Here is a 17957-nt window from a genome sequence, read left to right as displayed (position 1 = left end):
GTCACTGTAAAAAAAGAAATTTCAGAAATTCTCTCATGCAGATCAGAAAAATAAAACCGAATGATAGACCCAGGATCAAATCCACTGGGCTCAGCAGAAAACGCTTGCGGGAGTTGGCTGGTTCAGCCGAGAACTTCCCCGAACGCCCACAAAATTCCTTCAGAAAATGTTATTCTGCACAGCTCAAAACAATCGTCAATAAAGAGGGCAAAAATGCTGCTAGATCTCAAACAGTAATGGAGATACCTGCCATTACTCCAGAAACCCTAGCATCACCCAAACCCTAGCAAGTGGGCAAGATACCTGTACCCACAATACTCTACAAAAGCTATTATTAACAGCTGAAAATAACATATGCAGAAAATGAAATGATCTCACAGCATTCCAAGAGAGTAACACCAGCAAGATATGGACCCCAAAGTCTTCTTTATTAACCAGAAATAAATTTACATGAGAGCTTCTTCAGTCTTTGACTCACAGATCAGATGATCTGAAATGACCCCCCTAAGACCCTATATAAAGGAAATGATCCCAACGGCTAGTTTTGGGTGATCCATGTAGAACTGATCTCGTCCGTTGATGAGGATCAAGACATCTCTTGATCTCATCCGTCGATTTATTAACTTAAAATATTATTATTTTATTAGTTAGGGTTTTTGCTTCATTTTTTAATTTTTTATTATTTTTTATCATTTTATTATTTTTATTCATTTTTTAAATTTTTAATTCATTTTAAGATGGATCATCAAACTAAGCCGTTGGAAACATCACCTAGGACCTAGGACCTAGGACTCATGAGGGGATTTACAACATTTTCAACCCTCAAGACACATTTCATCATGATTTTTACAATTTACATCTCAAAGGGATGAACCCACTTAATACAGACCCTCATAGAACACCCAGTTCTGCGACACAACTATAATCTAGCAGATTTAACACACTAGGATTTTCCTAAAGTTCTAATGACAAAATCAATCCCGGCTTTGGGGTCAGGTTTGAAGGAAAACTCTGCCGATCCGTGGATCGGTGAGACAAAAAACCTTCTGGGACGTAGATTATCATCAGAAAGTTAGGTCCACCTAGGCAAAATACATACATGACTCATGTCTGCTAAGATTATTTACAATTAATACATGCGGACTGGGTTTACAATCAAAAAGATCAAGCTGCTGATGATGGCAGGATGGCACGGACATGCTGATCAGGTGCTGCTTCTTTCTGTCAAGAAAAACGGGGTGCACTGCATGGGTAGTTGACCAGTAGAGGTCAACAAGTCCCAACATCGTTCTGAATCTTTTGAACTTTTCTCTTCCAAGCGCTTTGGTGAAGATGTTTGCAATCTGCTCGCTAGTGGAACAATGACGTAGATGGATTGTCTTGGCCTCAATATGATGTCAAATCAGATGGTATTTTGTATTTATGTGTTTCATTTGATCATGAAACTTTGGGTTCTTGGCCAACCTTATTGCAGAGGTGTTGTCAATCATGGGTGGAGTTGAATGTACTTGTTTCACCTGCAAATCTTCTAGAATTTTCCTGGGCCACACAATTTCTTTTGTTGCCTCAGTTGTTGCCACATATTCTGCCTCTGTTGTGGAATCTGCTAGAACTGATTGTTTGCGTGATCTCCAGGAGACAACTCCTAATCCAAGACTCAGCGTATCCTGAAGTAGATACCCCAATTTCTTTGTCTCCATCGAAGTTTGAATTAGAGTATCCAATCAAGCTGAAGTCGCGCACCTGTGTATACTTGAGTCCAAAGTCTTGGGTTCCCTTAAAGTACTTTAGAACTCTTTTTGCAGCAGACCAATGTGCCTCACAAGGCTTTTGCATAAACTTGGAGAGGACTCCAACAACAAATGAAATGTCTGGTCTGGTAGTAGTCAGGTAGTTGAGACTTCCTACAAGCTATCTATACTTAGTTTGTTGCATCCTTCTTTTCCTTCAATGGATGTGAGCTTTATGTTTTGTTCCATTGTAGTAGTCAGAGGATTACACTCAACCATGCCAAACCTATTCAACAGATCTCCAATGTACTTCTTTTGCGAGAGGAATATAGACTTCGAATGTTGAGTTACTTCAATACCAAGATAGTAGTGAACATAGCCCAAGTCAGTGATTTCAAAACCTTTCCTCAATTGCTTCTTTATGGATGCAATGTAGCTCTCATTGTTCCCTGTCATCAAAAGATTGTCTACATATACCACGAGATATACAACTGTTTTGCCAACTTTCTTGACAAACAAAGTTGCATCATCAAGATCATATGTTTGAAGTTGAGTTTCAGAAGATGCTCAGTTACTTTTCATACCAGGCTTGCGGTGCTTGCTTGAGGCCATACAAGGATTTCACAAGTTTGCATACTTTATGTTCATGTCCCTTCACAAAAAATCCTTTTGGCTGGTACATAAAAACATTTTCTTTCAGATCTCCATTCAAGAAAGCAGTTTTTATGTCCATTTGATGGACTTTCCAACTGTTCTGAGCTGCCAAGGCAAAGAGTGTCCAGATGGTCCATTTTGCTTTGGAGGCAAAAGTCTCTTCATAATTGACCCCTTCCTTTTGCGCAAAACCTTTTGCCACAAGCCTGGCTTTGTGCTTATCAAGTGAGCCATCAACTTTATACTTGTTTATGTAGATCCACTTGCAGTCAATTCGTTTGGTTCCCAATGGAGGATCAACCAGCTTTCAAGTGCCATTCTTTATCAAGGCATCATACCCCTTTTGCATCGCTTCTTTCCTTTCATCATGGGAAGCGACTTCTTTGGAGGAAGTTGGTTCAAAATCTGTAGACAAATTCAATGCACAATCATAAGAAACATCCGTATCAACAGGTGAATCAGAATCATCTACATCACCTCCATTTTGCTTGGTTGAATTTCTTGTCCCTGTCTTTCCAACCTCATCAGGATGAATACTTTCAAGTGTCTTTGTCAGCCATTTTGGAGGACTTTTCTGAGATGGCCCAGGCTGCTCAGTTGATTGAGTTGGGACTGAATCAAGATTGAGTCTCCCAATTCTGTTAATCACATCACTTAAAGTATCATTAATGGCTGGAGCTTCATGTGGGGGAGATAGTGCTTCAGAAGAAGTTTCCACAGATTGATCCAATATAAGAATCCCCACTTCAAGATGTGGAATCTAATTATCAAATTCTTGGAACGATTTTGCATGTCTGAACCTATCCAAGCGATCAAGTTGCCGCTTAACAACACTGTCAGCTTTAGAAGATTCAAGAAAGATTACATCTCTAGATACAACAAACTTCTTATTAACTTCATCATAGAGACGGTATGCTTTGGAGGTATTTGAATACCCTAAGAAGATACACTTACGACTCCTTGCACCAAGTTTGTTTCTTTGTACCTTCGGTATCAAGGCATAACAGATGGAACCAAAGACCCTGAGATGCTTTAACGAAGTATTGTGGCCATACCACATTTCGTGAGGAGTCTTGTTTCTAATAGCATTAGATGGACATCTATTCTTTACATACACAATACATAGAACTGCATCAACTCAAAACATCAATTTTATATTCTTGAAAAACATCATAGAACGTACCATATTTAAGATCGTCCTATTCATTCTTTCAACTACTCCGTTTTGTTGGGGATTATAAGGCACAATTGTTTGATGTTTGATCCCATGCTGGCGAAGATAGTTTTCAAATTCATTTGAATTGTATTCTTTTCCATTATTAGTGCGAATAGAGCCAATATGAGATTGTGCATCATTTTCAATCCATATATGAAAGTTCTTGAATGTTTGAAAAGCATCAGATTTGTTCAATAGATAAACCCAAAACATTTTGGTGTAGTCATCAATAAATGTCATCATATATTTATTTCCATTTGCAGAAGGAACAAGCATTGGACCTGTTGACCACTACGTGTCAACGACCCATAGTAGTACACCCCCTTTTTTCGCAAAAGGGATAGTGCCTGATCGATATGTCTGTGTCATTCAACTATCGTCATCAGCCTGATTTCCAAGATGTTATAATGTAAACCCATTCTGCATGTATATGATGTAAATAATCTCAACAAATCTGTGTTGTGTATGTAATGGCCTAGGTAAACCTATTTTTCTGGTGATAATCTACATTCTGGGAGGTTTTTTGTCTCACCGATCCATTCTCAGATGGTCTACGGAGTTTTCCTTCAGTTTTACCCCAAAGCCGGAATGAATTTTGTCTCTAGGATTTTAGGCGAGCCTTAGTGTTATAGATCAAGTTTATGTAAAAGTGATTTGGGAATAATCCTAACTATTTGGTTAGGTTATTTTATTACAAATTGCTTGGTCTGCTGGATTATATTTGTGTCGCAGAAATGGGTAGTCTATGAGGGTCTATTACAAATAGGTTTTCCCCCTTATGATGTAAAAAAATGTGAAAATTATGATGTAAAGTGTCTTGAGGGTTGGAAAAACAATTTATCCCCTCATAGGTTAATTAATTAAATTTTCTGGCAAAAAATGAATTAAAATCCTAAGCCAGAAATTTAATTAATTCTAGGTCTTAGGTAAATTTAAATTCTCCAAAGGCAAAATTTGTCGGTCCTTAAAAATTAAATTTTAAGAGGCCCAGGGACTAATGTAAATTAATTATTTTGATCAATTTTAAGCCTTTGATCCCTGGGGTTAAGTTAAAGTCAAAATTTTTGGGAAATTAACTCAAAAATTTAATTTTTGAGTTAATTAAAATGCATTTAATTGAAAAATTCGAATTTCCCCAAATATTTTAAATATTTTGACGGATGGGATTAAAAGAAATTTTAATCTTCATCAATGGTTGAGATTGCTTTGACGAGGATTACTCGAACTAGTCGTTGGAGGATTTATCTTTAAATAGGAGGTCATTTGTCAGTTGATCCATTCGATCTTTGAGTCGTGTGCTAAGCAAAAGCTCGTATAATTTTTTGCTGGATAATAAAGAAAGACTTTGGGGTTAAATTTCGCTGGTGTTACTCTTCATGGAAATACAGTAAGATGTGTTGTTTTTATGCATATTTTTTTTTAGCCATTGATGATAGCTTTTGAAGAGTGATTTGAGTACATGTATCTTGCTCAGTCGTAGAGGCTTAAGTGATAATTTAAATTTTGAATGTAATAGCAGGTATATCTATTTATCTAAATTTTATTATCATTTTCTCGCTCTATTTTAATGGTTGGATTAAGTTTTGCAGGAAAATCTTGTTTTTAGATCCTCGGGCGTTAGGAGAAGTTTTCAGTTGGACTAGCCAACTTCCGATTTGTGTTTTCTGAAGAGCCCAGTGAAGTTAGCTTCGGGCTTAACATAAGATTTTAGTGGTGATATACGAAGGGTTTTGAGCTAGGCACCTCCTTTAAAATTTAAAAATTAAATTTTTGTGTGATAAATTGATAGATCTGGCTATTGAGAGCCTTAGATTATCAGATCTGGGAGTGGAGTCGGACTTATACTCCTCAGATTTGATAGATCTACCATTCTTGTGCATAGATCTGTAATTTTTTTTTTTTGGTTTTCTGACTTGGGTTTCTGGAGTTTTATTTTATTTTTTTGTATATCTGGGTTTTAGGTGTTTTTGGTTTTAGGTACATGTTGTAGATCTGAAAGAGAAGTTTGATTGGAAGCTAGATCTAGGCCTTAGAGGGTAAGATTTGGCCTCAAAATCATTTATGCTGGGATATTATCCAACTTTTTTGTAGTCCAAGGGTTCGATTTTTTTTTAAAATCGGGAATTTTTTTATAAGGGTTTCAATGATAAATCTAACGCAGAAGTATAACATTTTAATTAGAAATCTCTGGGAAACTTTTAAGGGTTTTATTGGGCTATCATTCTCCTTTTTGTCTGCTACATTTTTCCCCTCCAGAAATTTTCGAAATTTTTTCTTTTACTGTCTGCGTTTTGGAGTTTTTTCTGAAAAATTTCGAATTTCTTTATCCTCTGCCCAAACCCTCCTCTCCGTTGCCATTTCCGCTGCTCTCTGCCTCGTTTTCTCTAATAGCCGCAACCCTTTTCTCCTCTTCCTCAACCCCTCACTGCTTTCTGTTGCATCGTTTCACAAACCCGCAGTTCCCACAACTCCATTCGACTTTCTCTCCATCGTTGCTGCAAATCCTCCATACTGCAACTCCTTCCTCGCCATCAAACCCTGCAGATCCGTGTAGCTCTCTCGTCCTTCTCTGTGGCTTCCTCTCCCCGCGATTTCCTCACCCTAACCTGTCTGCAGCCCTTGCTCTCCTCTGCTTATTTCCCACTGCTCCGTTCCTCAAACACTGCCTACTACCCACGTCCATTTTGAGCCCTCACCGCCGTTCCTCTCCATCTGCGTGTAGCATCCTTCTCGTCACTCCAATCCCACGACTCCTTCCCTCCTCTCGTTGCATCTCCAAGCTCCTCTGCGTATCCCTTCTCCTACCGCCGTCAAAGACCTGCATACGCACAAAGCAAACACTTCGACCCTTTCTTTTATTTATTTTTACTTCACTTGTATACGCATGAGCTAGGTTTGGTTTTAGATTTTTTTTTTATGTTTCATTAGGGTTAGGTTTCTAACAATTTCAATTTTTTTTTGGTTTCATTCGTTGTTTCAAATTTTATTTTATGTTTGATTTTCTTGGAAAAATTAGAAAAAATAAAAAAGCCTTTTTAATCTTTGTGTGACATTTGATTTTTTTTTTTTGGAATTTAATTCTTCTTAGTTTAGATTTCGATTTTCTTTTTTTGGAATTTAATTCTTAGTTTAGTTATTATATATATATATATATTTTTTTTTTTAGTTTTACATTTTTTATTTTTTGATTTTTAACTTATGATTTTGATTTTTTTATAATCATTTAAAAAACATTCAAAAACATAAAAAATTCTAAAATTTAAGAAAAAAAATTAAAAATTTAAAAAATCTATTTTTTTTTTAGTGACTTTAAAATTGAGAATGAAAGAAATTAAAGGTCGATTTGCACTTTCACGTTAAATATTTTTAATGTGGCCTATGGCCCATTAAAAAATTATTTTATTAACCCTTTGATTTGTTTTACTTCTTCATTTTTCACATTAAAGCAATTGCCTAAGGAATAATTAAAATACTAATTTAAAGTTCCTTGGTGTTTTTGGTGTTAAGTGCAAAATCTTAATTTTTCGTGATTTCTCTATTGTCAAGGTGCGATAAATGTTTAAAAAATCATATTGACTGTTGGAGAAAGATTATTTTGCTAGATTATCCTGTATGCTAAAGTTTTGGGCATTTTACAATTAATTGTTCATGATCGTCGCTTTGCCACATTATAAATTGCTCTGGGTGACTTGTTATTATTTAGTCTTTGGTTAATTCAAATTAAAGGCACTGGTCTGTAGTCATTTTTATCTTGTGATTGTGTCTTATTTTAATCTATCTATCTCAATTGACCGAGACTTGCTTTAAATTCATCAAGTTGTTCATCCTTAAAATCTCCTAGAGCCTGTGTTCCACAGGCTATCCTCATCCATTAACCTTAGGGACTACCCCCCTTGACTTGTCTATGAGAGAGTATAAATGGAGTGAGTAAGGATTAGATTGACAACCCTTACTCTGAGCGTTTCGTCGTCGTGCCTAGACACTTTGTGTGACAACATGACCACATAAATCTGAATGAATGAGTTCAAGTTTTCTATGTGCTTTAGAATGTGAATCATGAAAAGACTGTTTGCTATGCTTTCCTAGAATACAAGCATCACATTGCTTAAGTTTCCTAGGAATTGTAGGCAAACCAATAACACCATTTTTCTTCAACAAGCGAACGCTGTCATAGTTCAAGTGTCCAAATCTAGCATGCCGTAAAAGACTTGATGAAAATGTACTTTCATGATAATGAGAACTGTATGAGAAATTTTGTGCATAAGCAGAGGTACCTTGCAGCTTCAGACATCTTTCTTCTTCTATCCCCATCAGACAAGTGAGTGATTTGATGCTTTTCTAACCTCAACCTTGCCATCAAACATATGAATGGAGTGTCCTTGCTGGCAAATGTGGACCAAGGACAACAATTTTCTCCTCAACTGTGGGAGATATAAAACATCATGCAGAAGAAAGTCTGGAAGACCAGGCAATTTGAGCCGGATTGTGCCAAGCCCTGATAGCTTGAGTTTTGATTTGTCTGCAAAGTATACTGCTCCATCAACATTATCAGTGAATTCTTCAAAAAAATCTCTTCTAGACAAAACCTCCAGGCGACAGCAGCGACAGCCCAGTATGCCCACAGGACAGCAGACTTTGACAAGCTTCTCTCAGTTTTCTTCTCTCGGCCTCGGATGTTAGGAGTAGGAACTGGACAGGGGACTCCTTCCCCCCCTTTTTCCTTCTTCTTCTTCTCCTTCTCTGCTTCATCGCAGTGCTTTGTTTCGAAGCCGAGAGCTTCTAGCTTGTACATTTACATTTACATGTGTTTTCTACTTTTTAAAAGAAATGTTAAAGGGGACCGTTTGGTCCACCGGCTTGGCATGATGTAATCATTGTAACCGATGGTCCTGTTGACCTATTATGGTCATTTGTTGGACATTAATAAAATTATCTTATTTAAGAGTCACGTGGCAAGTTGCTCCTGAATCAAGCAACCAATCATTTTTCCAAGAAGTGAGTGAAACATTAAACAAGTCTTCATTTACTCCAATATTACAATGTGCCACAACATAATGAGCAGATTCAGGTGCTTTACCTTTCTCTTTGTCATTGGTTTTACCTTTGGGTTGATTTCTTTCCTGCTTAATTCTGTTCCAAGGCAACTTGCATGTGGATGCATCATGTGATCCATCTCTATTGCAATGTATGCAATGAAGATCAGACTTTTCTCCTTGAGAGTGTCTGCCCCCCTGCCTCTGAATTTCTTCTTCCTCTTCCTCTTCAACCACCTCTTCCTCTAGAAGAATCTTGAGTATGATCCTTCTCTCTATGTGCAAGACACACAACTTCTTTAGAAGACTGAGGATTTGTCTTTTTCCCAAAAGTGTTCTCTATCTCAGCAAACTTTTTCACAGGGGAGTCAAAGGTAATCTCTTTGAGGTTTCCATTTGCTTGCAATGACTCGAGATAATTTGAATAAGTGGGATAAAGTGTCTTGACAAAAAGATATAAGAGGAATGTCTAGTTCAACATTAGTGACTTTGATATCATGCATAATAGATCTTACTTCTGATGCCAAAGCAAGAGGATCATCATTTTTTAATTCAAGACTGAACAATTTAATCATCAATTGGACAACTTCAAGTTCAGAGTGTGAGTCATAGAGTTCCTTCAACTTCTGTAAGGCTTCAAAAGCATTTGAAAATGGTGAAATATGACAACTCACCTCTTCATTTATAGATGTTGCAATCAATGCATAGGCCTTGCTGTTCTTGTTTTCCCAAATGGCGAATTCCTTGTCTGAGGTAGGCTTTGCAGGTTCATTATCTCCTTCTCCTACACAAACTCCTTTTCGCAGCTCATTGAAAATGAGAGTGTGTTTGATCTTCTGAGACCACTTAGGATAGTTATCCTTGTCGGTGAGAACCACTTCCACAATAGATATCAATGAATGCATTTTAAAATCTGTGTACTGTAAAAGAAATGTACTTTCGCTGGCAAAAATGCACTTCTGGTGGTAATATGTGTAAAAAAAATAAATACAATTCTGGTTTACATTTATGACAGAACAGAACCAGAGGTGGTATGGGATATATGAGTGGTATATATGGTATGTGCGTATGCGTATGGAGCGAAACCATAGAGTCAATGACAGAGGCACAGATATATGATAGAGGCCACGAATTGAACTCAGCACCTCTCATGCAATGGAAATTTTAACAACACAGAAGTTACCGAGGACCGCGGGTCTGGTTTGGAGGGAGAGTTACATAATAGGCGTTATATGATGGTTTCAGAGTGACCACGATATGTTGTATGGAGAACCATCATATGGAGAAACCGTTGGTATACACCAACGTTACCAAATAGTGTCAAGGGAGCTAAGGCTGAACCGGGAGTGACACAGGAGTGGTATTTGCAAATGGTGGAGTATACAGTGGCGATGGAAGGTATGACAAGCCAACGTTCAACGCATGAAGAGTTGAGGCGTACAGAGAATACACGACAGCTTGTTTTGCTGCGAGCTCTATAACTAGTGAGATCTCGGTGGAACCTCCATTGAGCGACCTTTAGTTTCCACTACATTATTCGCCACATAGATGACAACAAGGGGGTAGGCAGTGAATTCAGAACAGGATATTGACTGTGTAAGTATGGTATGCGTTATTAAGTGTGGAGCCGGAAGGTGGAGGGGCCATAAACAACCTAAGCACCTCGTCACTGTTCAATATGACAGTGTGTTACAATATGGCAGTGCGTTATAATACATAGAATACTAGTAGGCATACCAATCACTGCATCAGCGTTCACCGCACCAGCGTTAAATCTTTCACAGCTCCAATCCTTCCTCTATTCCACGCTCACCACACAAGCAACGACTTTAGTGTACAACGTTTAAGTCTCATATGCAAGACAACCTTTAGAGCAGCGATTATGCATGGCACGACATACTTTCTGTCAAAGGAGAGGGGCAGAGGACAAATTTGCAAAAAAAATGGCAGAAGGGAGTTACAAGGGTAGAAAGGGATGCCAAAATTGGAGCTGGCACTGATACCATGTCAGACCAGGAGGTAACTCCTCAAATCGAATTGTTTATTCATTAAGATTACTCATGGTTATATACAGAAGGGAGAGATTCTTGGGCTTTTACCTCCCGATGTCTTTTCATTTTCCATTATTTACTATTTACATTATTTACAAATTTTCACCCAATCCCAATGATTAGGTGTCAACATTCCCCATAGTGGGTTTTCCCCTGGTCTCCAACCAATCTTGGTGTCTCTATGTGTGAATGATTTTCTTCTATTGTTCCTTTATGTTCCACGACATTGATGATGATGATATTGTTCTTTATATATAAATGCATATGCTGCTGAATAATTATGTAAATATGAATAATGTCATGATGTTATGTGGTGAACTTAATGTGTTAATGAAGAAATGCAATTATCAAAGAAAAGAACAATATAGTCCAAAGAAAAATTAACACTCCTGGCACCTCATCAATGGTGGGTAACTCTGTGTCCCCTAGCACCTCATCAACAGGTGTATGCTCAACTGTCTCCACCAATGTTTCAACCGAGGCTACCAAAGGAAACTCCAACAAGGGTGGCTCTTGTGTCACACTGGGTGTATCCACGTGCTCCTCACAATCTTGCGTGCTATTAGTCTCCTGCTCAACCTCCTCCTCTGGCTCGCTGTTAGTGTACTCGCACCCTAGGCCCCACGATATGAAGTAAGATCTCCTCCTGGTCCCATCATCTAACTGCTCTTGTCTTGTCCACTCCTCTTGAGGAAGTTGAGGTGCCCTGATTCTGCTGACTTCTCCGATATGGTGTAAGTGGCTTCATAACTGTGGCATGCAGACATCTAATGCCTCTGTTATAAGCATTAGGATAGCTTAGTTTTATTCCTTTATTGATACACAATTGGACTAACTTCTCTATCATCTCCTCGTTGTTTCTGAAGATCTCGTCCATGATTCCCTGTGTACTCCTCCCGTTTTGTGCCATTGTAATGTCCATAAATTTCACCAATCACTGTGCATGCATGTCTACACCTCCATGATTTTGCTAGCTTCCCCACAACTGGCCAAGGTCATGCTCTGATACCACTATAATGTCCTGATTTATAATTTTCCTAATTTTCTCGGGAAATTGCTTAAAAATTTCTACCATAAATTTCTCCAAGAAATTCCAAAACAGGAACCATGAAATTGAGGCAAAAATAAAATAACATTTCCAAATAAACCCAGAAATGCCACAATTGTAAATAACACAAGAACAAGAGAATTGAGCAACTTTATTTATTTACTAGAGCAATTACATACAAAGTTCTCGATAGAAATAGCTAGAGTGATGGCCACAGAAGATCTATTGCAATAATAAATTGGGCCTCCAAAATAGAACTGGAAATAAATAGGCTGCACCTGTGAATCACTGCCTAGAAATTCTACTACTGCTGCTGGAGGTGAACTATGTTTTATACCCTCAAATCTGCTCCAAAATTTCTGCAAAATTAACTGGAGACTTCTCTCACCAAAATCTACCAAACCCAAAAAATCTTGGGTTAATTCCAGCTGACCCTGAAAGTCCCAAAAAGTGTGAATTACTTAGAAAACACTATGGCTATTGTTGGAGAAGAACTGGATTTTTTTCCCTCAAAACTACTCCAAAAATTCTGAAAATTTAACCATAAACTCCTCTCACAAAACCCAGAAAAACACAAAAAAGTATTGGGCAGATTCTCGCTGATCTTGAAAAGCCCCAAATAGTGCGAAACTCCGAGCTACACCGTTTTGCACCCAACCAAAGAGAAACTGCTAAGAAATGATAAAACTCTCCTGCAAATGGCTGAGAAATTATGCACAAATATCCTCCGGCAAATAGCTATCACTCCCAACTAAAAACTCTTGGCAAATACCAACACCAAACACCAACAAAACCTCTGTTCTCCAACCTGCGTAGGTTCTATAAGAGAAAATTCGACCCAACTAAAAGATACATGAACAACTCTAAAAATGGTGCCAAACTCCTCTAACCTGTAGAAAAATATCCTGCAAATACCCAGAACTTGCAATAGAAAGATGGTGCTCCAAATAACCTCCGGGGTTTGTCTTCTGCGCCCACAAATAAAGAATTTATGAGTGAATATCCTACAATAAACTCCAATGGAAGTCCTGAAATAGACTCCCCTAAAGCCTCACTAGGGAGACACTCGAAGTTCTCTAAAGATAGAGGTGGAATTTCCACCTGGAAATCCCTTGTGCTAAGCAACACTAGTTGTCTTGGCTGAACAACTCAAGAGAACTCAAGTTTAGATGTCAAATAGAAATGATAAGATAGAATGATTTGCAATTGAGTTCCTCCTTTTATAATTCTTCATGGAGCCTCCCTCTAGCTTCTAGATCCTCCCTTTTTCCTTATTATTTTATTGGTGGGGGCTATTTTCCACTTTTTGCCACCATTTGAATAAAATAATAATTTGTCGTCATTGCAATGATGTAATATTTTTCTTCCACTCTCCAATAAAATATTACTTTTCTACCATTCTCCAATAAAATATTACTTTTCTACCATTCTCCATTAAAATAATAATTTACCTCTCTTTTCTAATAAAATATTATTTTGTTACCATTCTCCATTAAAATAATAATTTTCACTTTTCTCCTGTAAAATAATATTTTCTCCTTTTTATTTAATATGTCCAAAATTGGCAAATCTCCTTAGTGAATTTTGCACTCACACAAATTGTGGATATGACATATCTTATCATTGTGTTAAGTTTACTCATCCTCGCGGGGATATATCTAGAGATATACCCTTTCATCTGCTGTAATAGATTTTGACAGTGAATTGCCCCCTGTAAGGCTGATTTAGTTTTTTGCCATGGAAACTTTCGTATCAGCACAATAATATCTTTACCTCTTTGCTATACAAGTCAAAGAACAGTGAAGGCTGTCACACATGTAATGGACCCACATTTTATGTTGTGACAAGAACGTGTTAAAAAATGGATCCACATTTTTATGTTGTGACAAGAACGTGTTAAAAAATGGATCCACATTTTTATGTTGTGACAAGAACGTGTTAGAAATGCTAAACCCCTCCTGTCATAACATATCAGCACCTTATTGTTGCCCCAAACTGCTTCTCAAAATGCATTTACATTCTAAGGGGTAACAGTACCAATTAGATCAAGTGTAATAGAAGCAATAAATGAAGTATAATACCACACAAGCTAGGGCTTGAGAAAAATATCAACCCAGAATTTTCATGCTAGAGTTAGATCTGCTGCTCGATCTGCTGTTCTAATTGCTGAATTGGTTTTGCCACTTATCAAGAAATGAACTCAAAGACATATGAACCATGCAGCAAGTAATATGAGATCACTAGAAAGAAACCAAGGAGCATGAAATCCAAAACATGACTATGATCCCTCAAGGAAGACCTTCACCCTCAAGCCAAACAATTCATTCCAAGTTACCCTTGAAAGCACAATTGCCCCTCATTAAAATATATTTGGGTAAAATTGATAACTGGGGTAAAATGCCCTGCATAAATAGGAAATAAATATAATGTCTTATCTTTTCACTAAATCAACACGATATATTTCATTGTGGATGCATCGATGGTATATATTCTATAAATTAATCGATATTTAACATAAGGTACAATGTTTATGATTTTTTATGCATGGTATAACTCTCCCTGGGAAAGATTATATCTTCACATGTTTTTCTATAATGCAGCGCTAGGTTTTTGTGTTTCAACCTAAAGAGCTATAATGTAGTAGTTGGATTCTTAATTTTGGTGAAAATATTATAATAAATTTGGTAAAACTGATAGCTACGATAAAATGTCTCTTGCAAATAGTAAATGAACATAATGTTTCATTTTTCACTAAAATCAATGCTACGATTTCATCCTTGATACACCAACAGTATATTTTCAATAAATTAATCAGTATTGCACATAAGCCACGATGTTTATGGTTTCTTGTGCATAGTATAACTCTTCCAAAAAAAACATTCTCTAAAATCATTTTCACATGGTTGCTCTTATTGCAGTGCGTAGTTTTTGACTTTCAACCTAAAGATCCTATGAATCCATTTATATCTTTGGCGGCACTATGCGGTTGTGGTGTCCCAGGTAACTTGTAACGTTAGTTTATTTATGAATAGTCTGACTCTTTTGGATGATTCAAAATTTTGTTCATCTAAACTTTTTGTCTTTTTGTCCTTGCACTGAAAGATGAGATATAACAAAATGAACAAGTACCCAAATAAAAAACCATCAAAGACATGAGATAGATAAGAACATGAGACGGACTATAGAAATGATCTTTTGAACCAATGAGCAATATCTATTTATTTATTTTTATTTTTATTTTTTCGAGTTGTAATTCTTGTAAGTTTATATCTATATAATTTTTCAAATTATTCTCCACATGGATTTTCATCTTTCTCATGTCTCATTTTTATTGGTTGGAGACTAACAAGAAAACTTGCTTGAAGATCTATTGTGAAGCCATCTTTTTTTAAGTGAATGTTTAGTTCTTGTTCAAGGTCTAAACTAGGCTAGTTTATTTCTTTCCAAGATTACTAGGGAATAGAGCTACAACAAGGGAAAAAAATTGCTTAACTTGGAAGGGTAACTCAAGGTATAGTTCTCTTGCCTTCCTCCTTTGACCATTGAAGAGTTTTATCATTGCAGTGACGTAGGACGTCCTAGGGTTCTTCCCCGTTGCCTTGGCCAAACTTTAAGATCACCTTTTTTTTCCTCGTAGAAAAATGACACGTAATTTTATTCATCAGAGAAGAAGAAAATTACAATTTGCATATGCATGACCGCATTCCGAAGAGCATTCGCCATCTGAGGAGCCATGGAGAAAAGTTATACATCAGACGAAAAAGAAAACCCTAAAGATTGCAACCCTAAGCGACATAACAGAGAAATACCAAGATATAGAGCACGCAGGCCCATCGAAAAACCACAAAGGGTGCAACATAACAAGCCCATCTACAGGCCACCCTCATTACAAAATGGGTCAAAGGACCCCTGTAGAAAGACCATGAAGAAACCCCTAAAGGCGACCATCATTATAAAACCATAATGGAGTGATAGCTTAAAATCAATAAAAGTACAGGGAAACAATGATGCAAAAACACTAAGTTGCACAAGACCTTAATCAAATCCCTACTAGCCATGCCAGGCATATCATCATGTAACCTACAGGTGTAAACAACAGAATTAAGTGTATGGATCTCATACTTATCTGAGAATTGCTATGAACCATTGTTCCCTCATGTCATTTGCTGCATTATCATCTATTAGGCCATAGATACATTATCCATTCATTAACAAGTAAAAATATGCTGAGAGCCATACCTAGTTGCTGTCATGAAACATACATATAACGAGCATAATAGGGACAAAAATATCATAAGCATATCAACCATAAAATCCACATATACATCAGTACATTTACACATGAAAATCAAGGGAATGAATTTCTCATTAATGAACGCATTAAACCAATCGGAGATGGGACTACCATGTTCCACCCAACTATAGAATCGCTGAACCAAATCTCTCTTCAGCCATTCACCCCCGTGCCATATTCCGAGCATGAATGTGGGACTCAAACCAAAGAATCAACAAGGGCATACTGAGGCTAAACCATCTCACCCTCTGATGCAGGAGCATCTGGACTTAGCCAGCAATGTGATTGTTTGTTCACATGTTGTGGTTAAAAGAGTTGAATTTCATGACCTAAGTGGTCAAAAAGTCATTTTTAGTAGAGAGGGTTGGACCTCTCGAAGATGAGTTTTACTTCATTATTGTAATAGTTAGGAAATTACCTTATTTTAGACTAAGGCTAAGTTGTTAGCATAGGTGTGTAATAGAGCTTAAAGATAGAGATTTGATTGTTAGATTGATCAAAATAGAGATCGAGTTGTTAGTGCAGTTAGAATAGAGTATGACTCATAAAAGAAAGAAAATGTAATGGAAAAAGATTAGCCGAGATGAGATGATGGAGGTTTGAGTGAGAGGCGAGAGTTTGAGTGTTAGAGAGGGTTTGAGATTGAGACAGAGGTCAATATATTGCTGTAATTGAGTCGAGAGGGCCAAGATTCTGTAACAGATATTATATTAATGAAATTGATTCAGCGTGTATTTGTATTGTTCCTGGTGTGGACTCTCGTTTACTATGTGTATTCGCGTTTAGACAGTTAACCGGGTATTTCCTTTATTTTCACGCCTTAAACGAAAATCTCAGTGTTTAACATATTTTCTCATAAATCGTGGTTATTTTGTGTTAAGGGTTAATTTTGCGATTAAACGCCAAAACCCTTGATTAAGCGCTTTGTTAAGTATTGAGTTAATGCATGTGGTTATATTCGAAAGGCGGGTTTTAAACAGTAAAGGTGGTTATCGGGCGGACAAAGAGCTGTAAGTGGTATTTCGGGGGAGTCACCCGATTCCACTAACCAAGTGACACGTAGCACTCGGTGGAGAGAGAAAACCGCCTTATCGGGCGTTCATTCTCCGTGCAAGTGGTTCACCCGATATCCTTGTGAACCGTTGGATTTAGCGCGCGATTGATCGACGGTGGAGGATCAATGAACTGTTTTATTGATCGGGTTGAGTGTTGACCATCGGATTTGATAGTGAAGAGATCTACGATGTGGATTGAAGCGCTGTTTATAAAGCGAAGGTCAACGTGGGACCAACGTTTTAAATAAAAGGTGGGGACCCTCCGTGTAAAACTAGCCACGACCCTCCGTGTAAAACTAGCCACGAATAGAATCTGCTGACAGCATCACATTGGTTCTAAAGTAACCAATATTCTATCTAAAGACATAACCTTGTTTTCACCAACTTGCTGCGTCATTTTTGGTATCAGAGCACAGAGATTAAGATTGATTGCAGTAAACATGCCACTGAGGAGAGGAGCTGGCATTGGTCGAGGAAGACCTGAAGCAAATGCAGTTTTGCTGGAAGAGATCCAGAGTCTGCGTACGAGAATGGAAACAATTGAGACTGCTTAGAGAAGAACACCTGATGAAGGAGCTGACAATGCTAAAGAAGAATCTTTTGAGGAAGAAGAAGAGGAGGAAAATGAAACTACCAGAGTTATCAAGATGTTGGCAAAAGTAGGAGGAAAACCAAAGGTGGAAATTCCTACGTATGAAGGGAGTCTCAATGCAGAAGAGCTAATGGATTGGATCAGTTCATTGGACAAATATTTTGACTATGAAGAGGAAGCTGACGACAAAAAGAAGGTGAAATTTGCAGTTACCAGATTGAAGGGTCATGCAGCTATTTGGTGGGATGAATTACAAACATCCAGAACGAGAAAAGGAAAGTCCA

General features: G+C 37.5%; 1 protein-coding gene across 7 annotated transcripts in view; it reads left to right on the top strand.

The window, feature by feature from the left end:
- The window catches only part of LOC149185503 (PTB domain engulfment adapter), a 268676-nt gene that overhangs the window by 48117 nt on the left and 202602 nt on the right, over positions 1-17957 (top strand). For all 7 annotated transcript variants that reach the window (XM_089410705.1, XM_089410702.1, XM_089410704.1 and 4 more), the window contains exon 2: positions 14651-14732. In XM_089410705.1, the coding sequence (XP_089266831.1) occupies positions 14651-14732 (82 nt within the window). The remainder of the gene's footprint in view (positions 1-14650; positions 14733-17957) is intronic.

The sequence above is a fragment of the Pinus tabuliformis genome, chromosome 3_1, assembly GCF_031772625.1.
Source record: "Pinus tabuliformis cultivar Carrire ecotype Pingquan chromosome 3_1, CPIR1, whole genome shotgun sequence".
In the NCBI taxonomy this organism is placed as follows: Eukaryota; Viridiplantae; Streptophyta; class Pinopsida; order Pinales; family Pinaceae; genus Pinus; species Pinus tabuliformis.
The sequence above is the reverse complement of the archived record's forward strand: the minus strand, read 5'-3'. Positions and strand labels throughout refer to the sequence as shown.